A 22,443-nucleotide genomic window follows, 5' to 3' on the forward strand; every position below is an offset into this window, starting at 1 on the left:
TGGCGTCCTTTAGTTTGGGGCCTGTGGACTCCCCATAAGCGAGCGAGCCGGGCCCCTAAACTATTGGGCCCCACATTAGCCCCTCAAAACCCTGCTGTCCAACGTCATGGTTGGAAAGGTGGGTTTTGATAATGTCAAGCCTTCATTGCAGTTCATTTAGTTCAGCCCTTGATCAACGTTGGCGACTCTTCACCTCCCCGAGGAATGTACCGGTCTATGAGCCGTTTTCCTGAATTTGCGTACGTTGCCATTATGACGTTTGGTTATTTGTAGCGTGTCTTTAATATCTTCCCATTTACGAGACCTCCCAGATCTAACGGTTACTGATGGCGTGGGGGAACGAAACGGCGCATTCTTCTCTGCAGATTTCCCTGGGGATCTGAACGCGTTATATACCTTTTTCTTCGTCCCCTATATAAAGAAAGAAGACAGAAGGTGATTTTCTCACATCTGAATCCCTCAGGCCCTTCTCAGAGTTCACTTCTTCAATCGGGTTATTCCTTATCCGATAATACATCCCCCATAGTAATCAGCCATGAACAAACCCTTCCTTTCCCAGAAACGCCATGTCCTAACAAAATTTGAGATGGCTCGGTCGGGGCAAGGATGGCGGAGACTCAAGATTTGCCTCCCCATTCTTTTAGCCAAAATCCGAAGCAGGGACTCGTCACACCCCACTTCCGGTGTGACTGAGTCGAAAACCTCCCTTGTCATCTCCATCTGCTCTCTCATGAGCATACCTAATATGGCTCCAGTGTGCTAAGAGTTAGGATTGAGGCAGAGACTAAATGCCCTTGCTTCTTCCTCTCTTTGTTCACTGGCGCCATCCTTTGATTCCCCTTTTCCCTCTTTTGCTCCTTTCTTTTCTTTTCATTTCATCCCTCTTCTTCTCCTCCTTCCTGCTCATGTCTTCCATCTTCTTTTTCCTTTGCACTCCTTAGCGACAAGAGCTTGCTGAAGTGCTTCCATGTGTTCCAATTCTTCTTCCTTCTCCTTCATCTTTTCTATATAAGGTTCTTCTCCTGATATGAGCAGTGCTGAGGCAGAGATTTTAGAGAGACTTTGAAGGCGAGTTTAAAGGACACCTGGCGATTTACTTATCTGTAGTACGGATGTTATTACTGCTTCGGCAGTTCATTTTTTGTATAGGCTTGCTTAAGCCCTTCTTTGTACGTTGTAATAAATTTTTATATTAATAAAAGTTACTGTTATTCTATTTCGCATGTTCTGTTTATATGTTTTAATAAATTTGCAAGTTCTGCTCGGCACAGTAGTATAGCATTTGAACCAATGACAACTATGGCCAAAATACTTGCTAATAAAAAGACGCCATAATAACTTTAACAAAATTATTATTCGACATAACAATCCGACCAGTAAAGAACGAGACTTACCTTAAAATTAGTCGAGATGGGGACTAAGTGTTCGATAAGGTGTAAGAAGTAGTTATCCGAGGACATGTCACCCTTCCAATGAATAATTTCCTTAGGCCAACGATCATCAGTTCGTTTCGCCATCTTCTTAACACACTGGCCTTAACTTTTTCCCGTGTTTGAGCCGGGAAACTTCTTCACCCGAGCAGTTGATTTCCCAAAAGGCCTGAGTCCGAGGACTTCGCAAAGCCTGGGTTTTATTTAAAACTTACGCTTTTTCTTTTATGTACTTGGCTTCCCCATAGACTTGAGTCCGAGGACCATGCAAGCCCTAGGTTCTGTCCAAAACTTTTATGTCCTTGGTTTCCCCATAGGCTTGAGTCCGAGGATCATACAAGTCCCAGGTTCTGTCCAAGACTTTTATGTCCTTGGTTTCCCCATAGGCTTGAGTCCGAGGATCATACAAGTCCCAGGTTCTGTCCAAGACTTTTATGTCCTTGGTTTCCCCATAGGCTTGAATCCGAGGATCATACAAGTCCTAGGTTCTGTCCAAAACTCTTTGAGTTCAGATTCTCCCTTTCATCAGGCATTTCATAAGGCGCCGAGCAGGGGTTGTCCTCGGCAACGGCTATTGCTCGGCGTGGGCCACAGTACCTGGGCCCTCACGCAAAGCGGGCCTGGGCCGCGAATCCACTTAGCCCATGACTTTTATGTCCTTGGTTTCCCCATAGGCTTGAATCCGAGGATCATACAAGTCCTAGGTTCTGTCCAAAACTCTTCGAGTTCAGATTCTCCCTTTCATCAGGCATTTCATAAGGCGCCGAGCAGGGGTTGTCCTCGGCAACGGCTATTGCTCGGCGTGGGCCACAGTACCTGGGCCCTCACGCAAAGCGGGCCTGGGCCGCGAATCCACTTAGCCCATGAATTAAGAGATATTTCTGCAACCTCTGGCCACGCGGTACTCTTTGATGTCACAATGACCGAGGTGCGCCTTTACGAGGCTTCTTTAATCTTGTGGTTGCAGTTGATGTTGGAAGTTGAGCCAGAACTGTTTTGTCTGTAGCGTACCTTGGGATGCTGCGTGAGTTGACTGCCACCCCCTTATCTTTTCAAATAAACAGGAGGGGGAGAAAGTTGCTTTATATACGCACAACTCCTTCAGTTTGCTCCCATATCATAACTCCCACTTCTGGAGCTCTCCTCCCTTAACATAACATGTCTAAGGCAAGGGTTGGGAAGAAAGAACTCTCTCCGCCGCAGAAGCACCGTGTCCTCATGAGACTCAAAGTAGTAAGGTATGGGCACAGGAAGCATAAGTTCAGGAGAACACTCCATTTCGACCGAGGGGGAAGGGGATCTCTCCCTCTTTTAGTCAAAATCCGAAGCAGATTCTGTCCATGCCAGAATTTTGGTGTGACAGAAGAAAGATTTTCCGCCATCAGCGCCTCTGCTTTGCGGCAGGCGTATATTTAGAGAAAGCCCCTCAACCTCCAACTCCCTGCACCTTTCCTTCAACGGTGTCAGGCTCAAGTTGGGTCTCTTTTGCTGTTTGAGTTGTGGGCATGTGAAAGTATTGAGGAAGAAAAAGGTCTTGGGGCTGTAGCCAACCTCTCCTCTGACCTACTTCCTTAGCTTCATTTTATTCTCTTGTATCTTCCTTTCTTTTCGGTTATGTAATGAGCTTTGACGCAAACTGATTCCAGCTTTTCATTGTACGCTGTACTATTTCTTTGTTTTAGTGATAATGGAAATTTCTTTACTTGTTTTGGATACTGTTCCTTTGACTACACTACTTTGTGAGTGAGTGTGCCCCATGCGTGTGTTTCTTTCAGAATATTTAGAGCAAAATAGCTTGAAACATAATCTAACTAACTCCAATTTATCAATACTACCAGGCATTATATCGACAATTCATAGTAAATCAAACTTAGGAAACTAACCGGGATAACAGTTGAATATTCTGTGATTAGCGCGTGAACACCGTCCAAGGCTGATAATCTCTAAATAATCCATCCGAGCAATCGACTGGGAAGTAGGGGACTCCGATGGTGCTTTTGTGTACTTGGTTTCCCCATGGGCTTGAGTCCGAGGACCACGCAATGCCTTGGTTCTGTCCAAAACTTGTAAGATTTCTTGTTTGTACTTGGTTTCCCCATAGGCTTGGGTCCGAGGACCATGCAAGGCCTTGGTTCTGTCCAAAACTTATAAGATTTCTTTTTTGTACTTGGTTTCCCCATAGGCTTGGGTCCGAGGACCATGCAATGCCTTGGTTCTGTCCAAAACTTGTAAGATTTCTTTTTAAGTAGTCTTTTCTCTATAGTTATTTATTTTTCGGAGGTTAGCCCCTGGGCCAGGGAGGGGAGAGTTGGCTTGAGGCCGGAAGCCCCTAGAGCTGCCCGCGCCGTTAGCAGTACAAGGCGTAGCCCCTAGCAGAAGCTTATGGCGGAGCAACAACTGCACGTCGCCGGAGATGGGAAAAACTCGTGAATCTCTGCTTGCTAGAGAGCTGACTCATGCGCCACCCGTGCCAACGCGTAAGCCTTCCCACAGACGGCGCCAATTGTAGGGACACGATTCTCAAGCGGCCCAACAATGACATTGGGCTCGCGCGTGATGGATCCCTCACAATAAAATTTGTAGAGAGTGGGCTTGAAAGGCTAGGGTTGGGTCACGGGGCGTTAGTAAAGGCCGGACCATAGATAAACCTAGACTAGAAAAGGCTTCAGTCCGGATATCCAAGCCCAATAACTTTATAAATTGAAGGATTGGACTCCTCGGATCAAGTCCGAGGAGCACTAGTGTTTTTCTCCGGTTACCCGTCGATGGGTTTTCCGTGGTGGAGCGCATATATTATCCGGGCATTCTCATTCCTGGAGTTTTTTCCAGGAAGTGAGATGGGGGCCTCTTCCTAATTAGTTTACCTTTCCTTTTATACTAGCCTACGTTTGTTGTCCCTCGTCCACGTGTAGGGTCGATCTTTCCAGGACAGATATCTGTCCCATCAATCTAATCCCGAAATTGTTGGAGATGATCAATAAAGCCTAAGAATCCGGCTCTGTTAGGTGCAGTGTCATATCAATGAAGGGTATTAAGGACAACTTCCCCAAGATATTTTCTGATCTTTCAAGTTAGCTTGTATTCCACTCTAATCCATGAGACTTTGGGTTTGCCGAGGACTAAGCTGTCCTCGGCTGTATCTTCGGGCCACTTTGGGCTTCCTATTTTTGGACTTGGGCCCTGGCCTCCTTTAGTTTGGGGCCTGTGGACTCCCCATAAGCGAGCGAGCCGGGCCCCTAAACTATTGGGCCCCACAAGACTAATGATATGGTCAATGACGTGGCAAATGAGGTGGACTTAACAGGAACGTAACAACAATAAATGCTACGTTTCAGCTTTTAGATATACTAGGAAGTTGCCGTCCGATGCACGGATAATTTTACAATATTTTATGTAAAACAGTTTTGGATAGTGTTTTACATATATTATAAAAAAAAAAGTAAACTAAATTAGAGTGAAGAAACATTTACATTTTAAGATATTAAAAATTAGTTTAGTAACTTCATTGCATATTTGTAGTCTTCTTAAGGTAAGATTATTATTTTTTTAAATCATGAAACCAAAAATAAATGTAAAAAAGTAACAGGGCCACGGAAATCGACTAATTTGTGTTGTGTTCACATATTTCATGCTATGAAATAAAAGTATGTCCATCTCTCTAATTGTCTTCCACTCATTGATAGTACGACATTAAGACATGGTGTGGGCAAGTGTGTATGCATGTGTCTTATAAACGATTTAAAATTAAATCATGATAGAATATGATTTTACATTATACACTAAATATTCTCGCTACTAATATACTCAAAATAAAAACTAACTAACCAAATTACCTAAACCTAAATCATATTTAAGCTCCTAATTTAAAAAGGGAAAAAATTACCTATAGGGATTTCGATGTCTTGATAGTGGTGAGAGACTAGTATAACGGAGGTGGTGACCTCTTAGATTCCTCTTTCTCTCTCTTTTAAATGTTTTGTTAGTTTCAGGTCTTTTTATTTTGGTAATATATAGTGAAATAGTGCATTTTATTTAATAATCTATAACATTTTTGTATCTCTATCTCTCTCTAGAGTCTTATCTCGTTAGTTATCACTATTAGTCCTTACTTTTTTTTTTTTTTATAATAAAAATATTAAAACAATGGGTATGTTAAAAGACATGAAGAAAAGTGAAAGGTGTTGTGTAAGCTTAGGCAATTAATGAGATATTAATGAGATAATAGTAAAATAAGTTAATGTGAACTTTTTGGTAACAGTAAAAAAAACTTAATGAAAGAGGTAAAAAAAGGTTAAATGCAAAATTAGAGTGCCACTTGATAGGATCTCATGCACTCTCGCATGGCGCATGAGGTCTCTGCTTTTATATATATATTGATGATTGATATTGATCGGTTGATATAAATAGATAAATTTTTACTTTTTCTAATAGCCCACGTCTGAAATGACTGGCAAATTTAAAAATATTGTGAAATTTTGTTTGTATCCCTATTACAACTCATTCTAATACTACTGCACTTGTCATTTGTCCTCTACTTTTCCTCTATTTGGATTTTAATTTTAATTTTTTTTTATTGCCTTGCCATTGTCATCTCACTTTCCTGTTCAATCAATCATGCTACAAAATGACAATTATAATTGACTTTGTCAATATGGACAAACAAAAGCACCCAAAGATGGCACTCTAATTAACATACAATATACTGATATCCTGCTTCACATGTTTCTGGCCTATACATATTGATTCAACTAACCTTCTAGTCAATCTTCATGCTTAGAAGGTGCTCTGGCTATCCAGTTTGTGTAATCTTCAAAGGTTTTCAGCTCTCATTGGTAAGCTTAACTAAGGCCAAGTTTATTGTCTTGTAAAGTTACTCTAGTGTCTAACTGGCTCATCACATCATGTTTATTGGGTCAAAGCAAACTATTGATTGGCGTACATATTGATCGGTTTACATATTGGGTGTGACTGTGAGCTGCTAAAATTTCAATAAGATTTCCCAAGTGGATGGTGTGCTTGCAAATTTGATTTTTAAGAAGAACACTTAGTAACTTCTAGTAGCTGTGTGTTATTATGTACACTAGAAGCATATTTGGACATCCCTTGAAAGTTGAGTTTGTCTCCTAGTTGTGTTTCATGTATTAAAATACTATTGGTTTTGTTGATATATCCATTTATAATGATGGACTGAAATTTCAAAAGCTGTTTTGGGAAAAAGGGTAAGAGATTAGAGGTTTGGAGCGTTTAAAAGGACCCAAAAGTATTAGATGTGCATGTATTTAAATCTAATTTAGGTATAGCTTTACTGTACAATGAACTTTTACAAGAGGATTTGGATCAAGAACATGATACCTTTTATTGTATTCAGATACTTTCTTGTGGATTGTTTTAGTCCATGATATAAGCATGGTTCTTAAAACAAAACATCAAACCTCGTGACCTTCTAGGTAAATGCCATCGTTCCAAGTGTCACCTTTAGGAAATCTTTGCAATTAGGTCCAAACATGCCTTAGCCTTCTAATATGTCTATCATAGTTTGTGCTTCTAATCTTTGTTCAGATTTATTCTAGGAACAGATTATTGAAAAATTGAAAAAATGTCCATGTTTCCAGGATAAAATGGTAGGTGAACCAGTAAATGTGAATGAGTTCCAAGAATTGGCAAGGGAAGCCCTTCCAAAAATGTACCATGATTTTTATGCTGGTGGAGCTGAGGATCAGTACACATTAAAAGAGAATGTGGAAGCATTTCATAGAATCATGTAACATACTAAACCTTCTAATCTTAATAGAGCAAACTGGGTATGGCATTTTATTATCTTTTCAGTTTTTGTGGCTTTCTCAGGATTCGGCCTAGAATTCTTGTGGATGTAAGCAGAATAGATATGTCAACTACTGTATTGGGGTACAAAATCTCAGCACCAATTCTGATTGCTCCAACTGCCTTGCATAAGTTGGCACACCCTGAAGGTCTAAATCTTTAAGGAAGAGTCCTCAGCTGAGACTTCTTTTCCCCCTATCAAAAGCTTATGTTACTTGCTGTTTTGTTGCAGGAGAGGTTGCCACAGCCAGAGCAGCCGCTGCGTGTAAAACCATAATGGTATTGAAACAATGACTTGAGCTCATACTTACACAGGGTACTGGCACACTGAATTATATTTTAATGTAGGTTCTATCCTTTACTTCGTCTTGCACTGTAGAAGAGGTTGCTTCTGGCTGCAATGCTGTTCGGTTCTTTCAATTATATGTACTGAATTATTCTTGATATCTTATTATTTCAAATTTTTTTGGTTATACATTCCTCATATGTTATCTTATTTGGTAGAAACACACACTGAATTTGGTTATCCTTTGTGAGTAGGTATACAAGAAGCGAGATATAGCAGCTGTGTTGGTGCAGAGAGCTGAGAGAAATGGATACAAGGCTCTTGTTTTGACTGTTGATACCCCCAGACTTGGTCGAAGGGAGGCAGACATAAAGAACAAGTGAAATATCATCTCTTTCTTTTTCCTTCTATAATATAATTGCCTTCAAAGTTTGGCATAGCTGCTTTTATAAAAGGGGACCGGATTGACATTTGAACTCTAATACCAAATATATCTTATTTATTGCTCTCTCATATCAATGCAATGAGTTATGTCAAATGCATCTCATTTAATGCATAACTGTAATAACTCCTGCAGAATGGTTGCACCTCGACTGAAGAATCTTGAGGGTCTCTTATCAATTGAAGCTGATTCTGTGAGTGGAATAGTTTTCCATACTTTCTAATCTAAATATGTCAGCTTAGAATGATGAGGTTATTCTATTTACCAAGTTGTCTAATATTTTCTTTAAGAAAAATACATTGCTCTAACTGTACCATATCATGCATCCTTTTATAAGCCAAAAAACAAGCGATCAGTGTGAAGTGCTTTATGTAACACTATCTGTGTCAATCAATATGAATTATTTCGAAATACAAGGTACACAATGTGTATATCTCAAAATGCATGCTCAATATGTTTCCTTCATTTCACAACGTGAACAAATTTTTTTTTTTCTTTTTTCCAATTTAATTCTATTGTTGTTTTTATCATTTTTCTTATAAATCTTTTTTTTTTTTTTTTCCTTTTCTTTTGAATTCTATTGTTGTTTTTATCACTACATGTAATCTGAGATTTACAGTTCACTACTAATCACCAATTATCAGAGTGTGGGATATGGCACAGTTTCTGCCTTTGCCCAAAATATCTTTAGGTTTGAGAATGTAATAGAGAAATGCATCTATGATGTACTTCTGTGTATTGTAATCCTTAAGATTACAATGGAGTAGACGTCACAATTTAACAAATTTACGCCAAGGATAGTGTCATATTATTATATCATAACTGTATGTTTTGTTTAATAGAATTTTCTGATCATTTACCAACCTCAAGTCTTCATTGCATACTGCCTGTATGTGTGTACTGTGGCAGTGCAATTGGTTATTCAGACTTGGGACTAAAATTGTTATAACTGTTCAGAAACTAAACTTCTGCAGGATAATGGCTCAAACTTAGAAGCTTATGCCAAGGAGACAATGGATGCTTCCCTTTGTTGGAAGGTATAAACCAGCAACGAAGTAGATTACCTTTTGATATGCTTTTTCAAATATGTCAGGACTTTAGTCTGACGAACTGGCAAAGTCTCATGGTTTAGTTACCAGGGACCAAGCATAGATTAGGGAAAGAGAGATTTTAAAGTCTCATTGACATGACTTAAGTCAATGAGATATATGCAAATTAGTTGCATTTCACTAGATGAGTATCTAAAGATACTACTGTAATGGTCATATTTTGTACTCTTTAATTTTAGTGTAGGCTGGGCAGCACTCTAGAACCATGTTTTAATTAGTAAATTACAACATCTGCAGGACATAGAATGGTTAAAATCAATTACAAACATGCCAATTCTCATCAAGGGAGTACTTACTGGTGAAGATGGTAAGACAAACCTTTACTTTGGATGTTTCCATCTCTTTACTTTTTCTTCCCAATTTTCTCCTTCCCTTTAGTAACAGGAAGAACTTTATCAGCCTTTTAAAACTTTAACCTTCCAGTGAAAAATTCAGTCATTTATAATTAATATTTTAACCCACTAAATTTCTAAATGTAACCGTTATAAGATTTTATTTTTTTAATTGAAAAAAATTCCACTCATACAGGAAACTCAAATCCTTTTTTTACCTTTGGAAATTATAGTATAGGAGACTTGTTGTCTATCCTAAGTAATCTTCTCCTTCCTATTATTACCTTCTCTACCGTCTCTGTTAAGCATTTTTATTTTAGTCCATGTAAGTTATACTACGTTAGGTTCTCTTGATAGTTTACTCTGATCCCAGAAATTCATAGCACTCTTTTTCCTGCTGTTCAACATCTCAAGTCTCCTTAACACCTGACGTGATACTATTTGCAGCAATAAAGGCTGCAGAAGTAGGTGTTGCAGGGATTATGGTCTCCAATCATGGAGCTCGCCAACTTGATTATACGGATGCAACTATTAATGTTCTGGAAGAGGTGTGTCTCTATTAATTAGTGAAATTTTTTTGGTGATAATGTGGTAGCAAGACATCCTCAACAACATAACAATTTGTAGGAATTTAAGCATTATAATACAGGAAATGCACATACCATGAAATCCTGAATTTTCTGTTTGGATCTGTGTCTAGTTACTAATATGCTCTTTGGCATGGAAAGTTCAATCAACAAGCTTAGCATACATGTTTGAGGATACTTGTGTACCTTGCGGTTGCAGGTGGTTCATGCTGTCGGAGGAAGAGTTCCTGTCTTCTTTGATGGAGGAGTACGGCGAGGAACAGATATCTTCAAGGCATTAGCCCTTGGTGCACAAGCCGTCCTTGTAAGCTCTCTACCCCAAACTCTTTAATTAATGTAATTTATAAACATCTCCTCCTACCCTCTTTTTGCTCATATGCAATGTTAAGCATGTAATTGATGTCACAATAGACCATGTATAATTTACAGTCATGCACCAGTGCAATTGTTGTTGTTGTGAGTCTCAAGTGTCAATAGAAGTCTGTGCAGCCAACTGATGCCTTTTGGAGATACAGCTCTATCATACTGTGCTGCTAGATTGCCATCCTTCTTTCTCAGCTTAATGCTTGAGTGGGAGCTTAACCAATTTGTGCCTAGCTAGCATGTGAAAAAATAATTAAACAAAACCTTGCTGAAGTTGAATATCCGGATCATTGAAATACTTTTAGAGTACTATTGGATATTGTTGTGGGAGTGACAACTAGGGAGTCTACTAAGATCCTCTTAATACACATGTTGGAACCCCATTCCAACCCGTAAATCTAAAGCCAATGGTGTTTGTTTGTTTAGACCCCTTAAAGTAGATTGTTTATCCTAAAATATTAGCCAATGATTACTAGGTTATTTATGAGATCTAGGTTAAATAAAGAGAGATCATATCATGCACAACAGCGGAAAAGTAAAGAATACACCAATATGATCATCCAAGAAAACCAATGAAACAAACCATCTCAAGATAAAAACCTAGGGAGGATTTGACCTAGCTATTCTCAAAGGAAAAAAAAAAAAAAATCCACTATAAGAGAATTGAATTTTTTACAAAAGATTTAACCCTAAATCTATTACTACCTCCTATAGTAACTTACTTACACGACCACGTGCAAGCTCCGAATCCACAGACCCCTTCTCTTTTGGATTTGCAGAACACAAATTCCCACGATTCTAACTTTGAGATCTCACTCAAAGGTTTTAGATCACAGCTTGTTAATCTTGCAGCAACCAGATTCCCACCAGCACTTAATTGTAGATCTTGTTCCGGTAGACACTTGTAGAGTTGGAAGGTACAGAAATTCTCAGATCTCACAGGAGTAACTCACAAGTTTTACAAGAGTCTTCAAAACATAGTTAGAGTTTTCCTTTTATACTTAGGAGTGTTGAATTGAAACCTTTTTGTGGGCTTGGGTCTAATTTAAAATTTTGCAGAAATTATTTTTCTGTGATTTTCGATCGGTCAAGCCTGATCTTTCAATCGATCGAGCTTCACAGAAAATGACTCTTTTTCCTGCAGCTTGAATATTCTTGAGACTTGACTTGAAACACTTTGAGCAATGTCTAACACCTATTCTAGCCATGATTTTGTTCTTGGTTTGCCAACATATACAAACTGAGACTCTAAACATTTAATCCTAAATCTTTAGAACCTAACAAATGGATTTGGACCCAACTATGGATATCATCTTTTAATTTTCTTTACTTTTTCTTGATTTGGGACTCAACACTCACACATACTCGTAACAAATATATTACGAAAGATAAATCAGGAATAGGGTATTTGGAGTGCATTAAAATCTGGAAATTGTTAATCATAGCCATAACCAGTGTTTTCCAATCAAAAAACCCCTGAATTTTTTTTTAATCTTTTATTTTTATTCTTAATCTTAAGTCTATAGTAATCTATGTATGCTATTGCAGATTGGAAGACCTGTTATATTTGGTTTGGCAGCAAAGGGTGAATATGGGGTGAGACAAGTCATCCAAATGCTGAAGGATGAACTAGAGCTCACCATGGCACTATCTGGCTGTCCTAGTGTGAAAGACATTACTAGACACCATGTGAGGACTGAGCGTGAAAGACTCCATGCAATGCTTTAATAACATATTGAAGCATTAGGGCAATATCCTGGACAAAAAATGATTCAGATCATTAATTTAATCATATATGAGACTATGTCAATTAAACTTTTTGCGTTGCTTACTGAATGTAGCACCAAATTCATTACATCATCTTTTAATTAGTAGGACCTACCTTATAGGATATGAAAAGCAAGCTATTTTAGAGAGAAAAGTCTAGATTCAATGTATCTCTGAATTGTATTATTGATTCACACACTAATAAGATTACAAGTAATGAGATATTTATACATGATAATTTCCCTAACAAACTCTAACTAACTCAGTGGGAAATGCTCTTGGGATAATAGAATTTCTAATCACTAATCATCACATGACACGTGGCATTTCAACCATACCAGAATTGACACTAATCATCCCTTACTTAACTACATGTCGTGTGACTTAATTTCCTTAGAGCAGCTGCAGGTCGTGTGCTCTATTACTGCACCACTAGAGTGCTTTCTACAGAACCACCATTAGCTGCACTAAGCCTGCTGTGGCTTTACATCTCCCTTCAAGCTAAGGGGAGGAACTCCCATTAGATTGGTGAGCAAAGCATGAAACCGAGGACTGGGAAGAGCTTTGGTAAACAAATCAGCCAATTGATCATGATTAGAGATGAATTTAACAAGCATGTCCCTATTAATAACCTTTTCACGAATAAAATGATAATCAACTTCTATGTGTTTTGACAGAGCATGAAAAATAGGATTAGAGGCCAAAGAGAGGGCAGGGACATTATCACACCATAAAATCAAGGGATGATGTAAATAAACCCCTAAATCCTTCAAAAGCATTCTTAACCAATAGAGCTCAGTTGTAGTAACAGCAATAGCTCTACACTCAGCCTCTGTAGAACTCCTAGAAACAGTTGGTTGCTTTTTGGCTAACCATGTAATTGGAGAATTGCCTAAGAAAACAACCATCCCTGTAATAGACCTTTTGTCAATAGGGTCTCCTGCCCAATCTGCATCACTATAGGCAGATAAAGCAAGAGAACCTTTCTGAAAATGAATTCCCAAATGTAAGGAACCCTTGATATACCTCAAAATCCTTCTGGCAGCAACAAGATGATGAGAAGTAGGGTGACTCATAAATTGACAAGCTTGTTGAACAACATATGAAAAATCAAGCCTAGTAAAAGTCATATATTGAAGAGCCTCAACCATACTCCTGTCGGCAGTAGGATCAGACAACAAAGGACTATTGGTAGGAACCAAATGATGAGATGAAGAGCAAGGATTGGAGCATGGTTTACAATCAAGCATCTTGAACTTGATGAGAAGGTCTTGAGCATACTTGGATTGATGAACAAAAATACCAGTAGGAGTATACTCAAACTGCAAACCAAGAAAATAACTCAAAGGTCCAAGATCCTTAAGAGCAAAAGTGGCACTAAGCTGTTGAATAATGTCTGAAACACTGGAAGAATTGCTACCAGTAATAATGATATCATCAACATAGAGAAGAAGGTAAACCACACAAGAAGAGTAAGGTTAAACAAGTTACTGTCAGCCCCTGAAGCATGAAACCCAAGATGAAACAACTGAGTGCTAAAGCTATCAAACCAAGCCCTTGGAGCTTGCTTAAGACCATATATTGCCTTATGAAGAAGACAAACATGAGTAGGCCTCGAAGGATCCCTATAGCCAGGAGGTTGGGTCATGTACACTTTCTCTTGCAAAACACCCTGTAAAAAGGCATTAGACACATCTAATTGCCTTAAAGACCACCCAAATTGAACAGTTAGAGCCAAAATAATCCTAACAGATGTAGGCTTAACCACAGGGCTAAAAGTCTCTTCATAATCTAAGCCATATTGTTGAAGATACCCTTTTGCAACCAACCTTGCCTTGTATCTAGCTAGACTGCCATCACTATTCCTCTTGATTTTAAAAACTCATTTACATCCTACCATATTCTTACCAGATGGTAAAGGAACCAAAGACCAAGTCTTCTGCTGCAGCAAACTATTGAACTCAGAATCCATGGCTTCAACCCAATGTTTGTGCTTGGAAGCCACAAAGTATGAAGAAGGTTCAATGGTAGTATAATCAGTAGCAACAGCAAGAGCTTTGGGATTAAATATACTATTTTTGGATCTAGTCACCATAGGGTGTACATTGACGGTAGATGTATGTGACACAAGGACAATAGAATTATCAGAAGAAGGTAGAGAGGAAGAAGGGACAGAAGTAGAATCCATAGATGGAATCTTAGTGAGAGTATGGCTAGGCAGCGAAGGAACAATAGGAGCAAGACCAGCAGACACAGAAGAAAAGGAAGTAGAATCAACTGGTAAGGAAGACTCAGCAGGTAAAGAAAGCGAGGAAGCTAACCATAAATCAGAAAAGGGTAGGACCTGAGAAAAGGGTAACATGCAGAACCAAAGGCTTTTAAAGCTTGCAAGGGTGGTTTCTTATGAAAAAGCTTTTCCCAAGGTGAGACAAAATTCAAGACAGAAGATGGAATTCTATTAATTAAGAAAATGGCAATGCTACAGGCATATGACCAAAATGACAAAGGGAGTTGAGATTGATGAAGCATAGCAAGACCACTCTCAACTATATGCCTTTCAACAACACCATTCTGTTAAGGTGTATATGGACAAGAAAATTGATGCTGAATTCCATGATCTAAGCAAAAAGACTTGAATTTATGATTATCATACTCACCACCCCTATCAGACCTATAAATCTTTTATAGTAGTGTTAAACTGATTCTCAACAAGAGATTTAAAATGAACAAAAACATTGAACACATCAGGTATATGTCTAAGTAAAAACATCCATGTGAAACGAGTAAAATCATTCACAAAAATGACATAAAACCTTTGTCCAAGTTCTGAAACAATGGGAGCAAGACCCCATACATCAGAGTGAATCAATTCTAAAGGAAAGGTGGAATCTGATACATGTTTAGGAACAGAAATCTTGTGCATTTTAGCACTTATACAAGCTGGACATTGAGAACAAATGTCATTATTAACAAGAACATGAATAGAAAAAAAATCAAATAAAGAAGAATGAAGAATCTTGGAGCAAGGATGACCAAGCCTCTTATGCCAAGGTAATGCTTGATTAGACACAGCAACAAATCCAATAGAGCTGACTGGTGAAGAAGAAAGAGTGGACAGAGGAGGAATAGGATATACTCCATCTTTAATCAATCCTTTGTAAAGAATTTTCCCCATAGGTAAATCCTAAATTGAGAACTTTTATGCATCAAAATAACAAAAAGCATTATTTTGAAGGCATAACTTATGAACAGAAAGTAAGTTTGATGCAAGTTGGGGAACACAGAGAATATTATCAAGCTTGAAATCATGAGAGGGTGTAATTAGCTTACCATTGTCAATATGAGTCACTGGTAATTCTTGCCCATTGCCAACTGTGATTGATTCATTACCAATTGTTGGTTGTTGATGAAGAGAGAGTTGAGCCAAATTAGGAGTAACATGATCAGATGCTCTAGTATCAGTGAGCCACTGTGAATTCTGAGTAGAGTTAGCAGCAGCAGCCATAGAACTTGTAGCCATTGAAGCAAGTTTGGCTGGAGAATGCCTCCCTTGATAGGAAAAATTCATTCTATGGTAACAATCAAGGGCAGTATGACCATTCTTGCCATAGATCTGACAAGTAGGCCTTTGATTTTGTGAGAATTGTGAGCCAGATTTAGAATGAAATTGTGACGAACTTGAACCACTAGGAGGTCCAAAGAATGAACCTTAACCATTGCCAAAAGATCCATAAGCTTGACCACCACTACCAAGACCAAAATTCCCATGAAATTGAGCATTACCATTACCTCTACCATTGCCATGACATCTGTTGCTATTGTTCTTACCTCTGCCACGATTATTGAAATTATTATTGAAGTGATTCATAAACATAGCTATTGATGTAGATTCTTTGTAACCGGATTGTTTCTTGATGGATCTTTCTTCAGCATTCAATAGAGTGTTCAATTCTTCAAGACTAAACACATCATTTCTGGTCTTGATTGCAGAGCAAAATGCATCATACTCAGGAGGAAGTGCCTTTAAGTGCTAGATGAATTAGCTCTTCTTCATCTACGCAAACAACAATAGCACTCAATTTGTCACAAATTTCTTTAATCCTCTGAAAGAAGCTATCAATTGTCTTAGTTCCTTTCTTGAGACTCATCAACTCATCCCTTAAACCGAGAACATGAGAACAAGAAATAGAGGCAAAACATTTCTTGAGAATCTTCCATACTCCTTTACCTGATTTCTGCCCCACTGTAAGAGTAAGAATTGATAAACGTAAACAATGCTTGTTCACGATTCTTCTAGTGAACATATTTAGGATTTGCTTCAGTGGTATAATTCCCAAGCTGTCCTTCATGAATGGATCAGGAGCTCCATTGGAGTCTTCAATGAAATTGATCAAAGAGTCGGCCTCCAAGATTACTTCAATTTGGTGCCTCCAAACCAAATAGTTATTGTAGTCTAGCTTCATTGTCATCATACTCGCCATATTAGAGAGAAGCAACAATGATGGATTGATGCCATGATTAGAAGCAGTGGTACTTGTAGAACTTGTAGACCCGTAGTATCAGAGGTTGAACTAGTAGAGGACGCCATTGATGGCTCTGATACCATGAAAAGCAAGATATTTTAGAGAGAAAAGTCTAGATTCAATGTATCTTTGAATTGTATTATTAATTCACACACTAATAAGATTACAAGTAATGAGATATTTATACATGAGAATTTCCCTAACTAACTCAGCTAGAAATGCTCTTGGAATAACAGAATTTCAACAGAATTTCTAATCACTAATCATCACATGACACGTGGCATTTCAACCATACCAGAATTGACACTAATCATCCCTTACTAAACTACATGTCGTGTGACTAAATTTCCTTAGACCAGCTGTAGGTCGTATGCTCTATTCCTGCACCACCAGAGTGTTTTCTGCAGAACCACCAACAGCTGCACTAAGCTGGCATTTCTATTTTTATTTTTAATGTTTTTTGGGTAGGGATTGTCTAACAGCTGATTTCACATTTTCTGTACACATCCCATTTTCACATTTGATAATAAAGACATCACCTTTTCGTCTTTTAAAATGTGTACATCACGCATGCAATTGTGGATATTGTGCGTGCGGATATTTGAAAAAACAACGTGAATAAATTTTTACCATTTTTATATAAAAATGATAATAAAAATAATAAATAATACTTTAAAAGGTTTCACTTTGCTATCGGTAAAGTACGTGTTGTATTATGATTTACTAATTGCATATTCACATGATGTGCAACAAAAATTGACGATTTTTTTTTGTTAGGTGAAAAACTGAAAATATTGGACGATGAGCAGGGCCGGCTCAATAAATTTAGAGGCCTTAGGCGAAATATTTAAATGGGGCCTTTTATTATATTTAATTATAAGTTCATATATTTTTTTCAATTAAAATTTATTTTTTTTGCTTTTTGAGAGGTAAAATTACTAATTAAATTTTTGCATTCAAATTCCGTTAACATTTTCTTTTTAATTGGTAATATGGTTAATCCACTTAATCTTTCTTGTGACATAGTTGATCTTAAATAGGATTTTATTAATTTTAATTTTGAAAAACTTATTTATGCGGAAGCAATTGTAACAGGTATAGTTAGTAATATTCTGAAAGCAATACATGCATTTGGAAAAGATTCTAGCCTCTTTATATAATTTAGTACATTAATTAGAGAGTTTTCATTTATTTGCAAAACTTCTTTTAGAACTTTTAGTTCTGAAAATAAATCTAATCCATCAATATCGGAATAAGTTTCATATGTGAGAAAATATTCAAGATTAAGACAATTTTTTTTCAAACTATACAATTTTTTGATGGGATATTATATAATATATTATTGTTATTTGGGGGCCTCTTTATCAGTGGGGGCCTTAGGCCACTGCCTAAGTGGCCTATAGCTTCAGCCGGCCCTGACGATGAGCATTAGTCTCAAATCATTCTTAAAATAATGTGACCATTTTTTAACAGAGTATAGTTAATATAATATATTAGATTTTCTAAATTTAGCTATTTATATTTATTATTTGAAAGTGTTTTAAAATTTTTAATTTTTTTTTTCATGGAAATAAAATAATATATTTTACATTCAATAATTATATATATAAGGTGAGATATTTTGTAAATAATTGATTGAAGTGGACCGAAATAGATTGAATGTAATTAACTAGAATGAATAGGGGACTGAAGAAGAAAAGTGAAGTACAGAAAAGAAGAAAAAATTGTCTTAAATGGACAATCAAATACAAAACTAGCTACTACCTTCAAAATGGACAATGAAGCACAAAGCTTGGCCTTTAATCGTTTTGATGCATTCTGTTACGTACCTAGTTTTTCTTTAATTTTAATTTTGTTATTAGGAGTTGGGTAATTAGATTATGATAGGATAGATTGTTCACTTAGTATATTTACTTTGGAGGTGTGGACTCCCTCGAAATACTATATCTATCTGTGGGGACAATTTTTGCCTAGACCAAGTGTTGCACTTGTAGTCATTTTTGGCTTAGAGAGTCCCATATTGGAAGGAAAGCCTCCCTCTTCATGCCATATAAGGGATGACCAATGGTGATAGAATACCACTAGTTTGGTACGAGTCCCACATTGGAAGGAAAACCTCCCTCTTCATGCCATATAAGGGATAAGGGATGACCAATGGTGATAGAGTACCGCTAGTTTGATACTAAGGCATGAAGAGGGAGGCTTTCCTTCCAATGTGGGACTCTCCAATGTGGGACTCTCCAAGCCAAAAATGACTACAAGTGCAACACTTGGTCTAGGCAAAAATTATCCCCACACTATTAATTAGGAAGACTTGGTTCCCTTGAAGTAACTAACAAACTCAATTGGGTTAATTGGGTTTCTAACACATTCACATACATTACATATTTAAATATGTAATTTCATATTTCTTCTACTAATTACTAAACGGTATGATGTTTCAAAACTCAGATTTTGATAAATAAATAATAAATAAATAAAAAACCATTTTAGTTAAGATGAAGAGGTTGCCATTTCATATCTAAACTTCATCTTAACAAATTTTATTTGATGCCTTTAAAATGGACGTTACTAAAACTGTTTTTGAGGATGTCAATTTCGCTTTTAAATATTCAATCGCTTTAAAAAAATCTATAAAAAAAGTAATATAGTATGTTTTTAATCCCTTTTTGGGATACTTAAATATAATAAAAAAAGCATAAGAGTATAATATGATCTTACTACATCTTTTCACCCAAAATGAAAGATCATAAAAAAAAATTTCTTAATTTGTAAGGGCTTATTTGCATGTCTTACCAAAATTTAATAATTAAAAAAAAAAAAAATAAGGAAGAAGATCCTATAATAGCCACACCAGGGGTAGAACTAGAAATTTTGGTTTGGAGGGCCAAGTTATGATGTTAATATATTAGTTAAAACAAACCTTTACACACATACACACATATAAATTAATTTACTAAGAGAATTTATCATCTTCTAAATTTTAATGAGTATACAAAAGTCATGTATTTCTTCTATTAGACATATACAAAATTTTTTCATTTTTTACATAGTTTAATTTGTTAAACCTCTTAAATTATATGATTTTAATATAATTTCTCTTTCTTTTAAGAGTACCATTGAAATGACTCAAAATTTGGGAGAGCCAACTTCAATTTTTACATGCTACATCTTTTAAAATGTAAATAATATAAATACTATAAAATAATTTTTTTAAATTTGGCCCCCCAACTCTTGTGTGTGGTTCTGCCACTGAGCCACACAACAAAAACCTAGGTTGGTCAAATTTGCCAAATAGCAAAATTTTAGGTAAAAAGCTTTATAACAAAATTATTTAGTTATATAGCACATTTTGGCATATAAAGTAGTAGAGCCTATATTAATTGGAATTCGAGTATACCAAACTTGAGTTTGAGTTGGAATTCAAGTTTGTCAAACTCAAGTTTCAAAAAATGTGTTATATAAAATAATTTTGTCCGAGTGCTTCTTTCCTAAAACTTTGCTAAAACTGTGTTATTTGGCAAATTTGGCCTAGCTTATAGGCTTATAGCATCCTTGTGAAATATAATATACTCAGCTTTCTAAAAATAACAAGATTGCCTGTGTTGTTTATCATCAACACACCAGACAAGTCTTTGATTGGGATGCTTCGATTTGCTACCCAAACAACAGTCGTAACCGGGATATTCTTGTACCATATTCCCAAGTAACGGTTGTTGGAATTACCTGGACTGGAGAAACCCAATTCAAAGCTTCCACCTGCAGAAACCAATGTCCTGCCCTCATTGACTGTCTGGGATTGAGTAATGCTATCTGTTGCATTGGTGCAAGAAGAGAATAGAGGAAGTAAATGGTACCCTGAAACATAAAAAAATTCATCTCTATTGCTCTCTCTTATCTTTGATGTAATTGATGTTAAGTTAAACTTAGCCAATTCAGACTCGTGATGAGCAATTGGAATGGAGTTCAGTATACTATGAATCACTTTGATGCTGACAAAAAAGGCTTGTAGTAGTCCATGAGAATTCTACATTTTGTGAATAAGTTAATAGTATTTCATGTATCAATAGATTCAAGTCCAGATGTACCGTGTTTTATTTATGTTGTTGAACTTGGTCTCTACTCTCTACCAAATGGCGTAGGAGTTGAAAATTGGTGAAAGAGAAATGAAAATCAAAATATGCTACTTGTTAAAATTATTATTATGTGGTTGTCTTTCTTAGTTGACAAGAAATTAAAAGCATTTTCTTTTGAAATAGTGAAAGAGATGTGCCTTGTCTCACATATTAATGTGACTCAGAAATTTGTCTTTTGTTCCTTTCCAGAAAGAATTTCTAATCTTTTCCTTTTACCTCTTGGGTAGGCGGAAAATTTGACTTGGTATACAGGTTAGGCCTGCATGGCAAGAGTTAAAAGGAAGGTAACAAAGCTAATTGGACAAAATTTATGCGCAAAGACCTCATCTCAGTCTCAACGCTAGCTTGTGAGGCTGTTTTAACATAAGTGTCATTATGGGACCACAACGTTTTTCACCGCAACTTTATCATCATTTTGATGTGGTAGATTGTGGGCGGTTGTTTATCACTTTTACATAACCTAATCATTTTCTTTTTTTTACCACTCACAATTAGTCATATCACAATTATGACAAAATTGTGGTAAAAAGATTTGTGGTCTCAGATTTTCTCTTTAACAAAAACTTGAGAGAGTTTATTGAACATACTGGTTTTCATCATTTCATCATCATGAGTTTGATAGAACATTATGTTATACATAGAGGAGAGAGAGTAATTTAAGTATAGAAGAGATTAGTTTTGAAACACCATGAAGCATGAACACTGACAATGACATGAACACAATATGACAAGACATGATAACACCACAATTCTTGAAAAATTAGAGGATATGATACTACAATTAATTAAATATATTTTTAGGTATATTTTATTTACTTATAGGCATATTTTTGCTGAATACTTATAGGCATATTTTAGTTTAATACTCTTTTTAGACTTTAGTGACTTCCTTGTGTTCAATACCCACAAAAAATGGGAATAATTACAAGACCAAGCAAAATGGGTCATTTTCTTCTTTGACATTTATAAAAGTGCAAATTACACCACTAAAATTATATTTTGTTTGGATACAGTTGATACAAATGAGCTTTATAAAGTAGTGATGAATGTTAAATGCTTTGAAGTAGACATCTTTGCTGACACTTTTGATCATTTGGTTAATGGTGAAAAGGCAGGAAGGGCTTTTATGGCTAAAAAAGATAGGTTGAGAAATCTTTGGTCGGAGAAATTTTTCAACAAAACCTTCTAACTTGAAGTTATTGGATATGTTTTGTGAAACATGTTAGTGGTATTATGATAGTCTTTGGGTTATTAATTATGGAACAATCCCATATTTTGAAAGATTATGTATTAATGTTAGCTATATTGTCGTAGTCTTTGGGTTTTGTTATTTTAAATGTCCTTATGGATGGTTATGCAACACTGATAGACATGGTTTGGGATGGTTATGAAACAATATTATATTTGGATGATAGTAATTATAATAATATATGTTAATTGCCCTTTTTTTTGGTTATGAATGATGTTTCTTATTCAATATATGTATTATAGCAGATTCCTTCAATATATATTCCTTGAAGAAATATATCTATGTTATATGGGTGATTCTTTATCAATTTATTTTTTGGTATGATGGAGGCTTTTTTCGTTCTTTAGATTATATATTTACAGGTGCCTTAAATATATTCCTTGAAGAAATATATCCATG

General features: G+C 36.5%; 1 protein-coding gene and 1 long non-coding RNA gene across 3 annotated transcripts; one reads left to right on the forward strand and one right to left on the reverse strand.

Annotated features, from left to right (window-relative positions):
* Nucleotides 1-6,104: 6,104 nt before the first annotated feature.
* LOC126724843 (peroxisomal (S)-2-hydroxyacid oxidase GLO4-like) lies at nt 6,105-12,368 on the forward strand. Its single transcript, XM_050429258.1, has 12 exons — nt 6,105-6,262; nt 7,043-7,191; nt 7,275-7,399; nt 7,483-7,529; nt 7,599-7,676; nt 7,791-7,915; nt 8,114-8,171; nt 8,953-9,015; nt 9,325-9,394; nt 9,867-9,967; nt 10,206-10,310; nt 11,918-12,368. The coding sequence occupies exons 1-12, from the start codon at nt 6,200-6,202 to the stop codon at nt 12,095-12,097; spliced, it is 1,164 nt and encodes a 387-aa protein (XP_050285215.1). The 5' UTR covers nt 6,105-6,199; the 3' UTR covers nt 12,098-12,368.
* A 2,545-nt stretch (nt 12,369-14,913) lies between these two features.
* On the reverse strand, nt 14,914-16,803 carry LOC126724846 (uncharacterized). 2 transcript variants are annotated; one of them, XR_007655136.1, is made up of 2 exons: nt 15,467-16,803; nt 14,914-15,320 (listed from the first exon to the last, which is right to left on the reverse strand). It is a non-coding gene; the product is annotated as an uncharacterized LOC126724846 (long non-coding RNA). The 2 variants fall into 2 exon arrangements; XR_007655137.1 differs by having other exon boundaries at nt 14,914-15,332.
* Between the last annotated feature and the right edge of the window lie 5,640 nt (nt 16,804-22,443).

The sequence above is a fragment of the Quercus robur genome, chromosome 5, assembly GCF_932294415.1.
Source record: "Quercus robur chromosome 5, dhQueRobu3.1, whole genome shotgun sequence".
Taxonomy (NCBI): Eukaryota; Viridiplantae; Streptophyta; class Magnoliopsida; order Fagales; family Fagaceae; genus Quercus; species Quercus robur.

What these genes read in the sequence shown, in the direction of transcription:
- LOC126724843 (XM_050429258.1), top strand. Translation starts at nt 6,200, where the DNA reads ATGCTTAGAAGGTGCTCTGGCTATCCAGTTTGTGTAATCTTCAAAGGT. An exon ending in TTCGGTTCTTTCAATTATAT is followed by an intron (nt 7,677 to 7,790) that starts GTACTGAATTAT and finishes CTTTGTGAGTAG; the next exon opens with GTATACAAGAAGCGAGATAT. An exon ending in AGTACTTACTGGTGAAGATG is followed by an intron (nt 9,395 to 9,866) that starts GTAAGACAAACC and finishes TACTATTTGCAG; the next exon opens with CAATAAAGGCTGCAGAAGTA.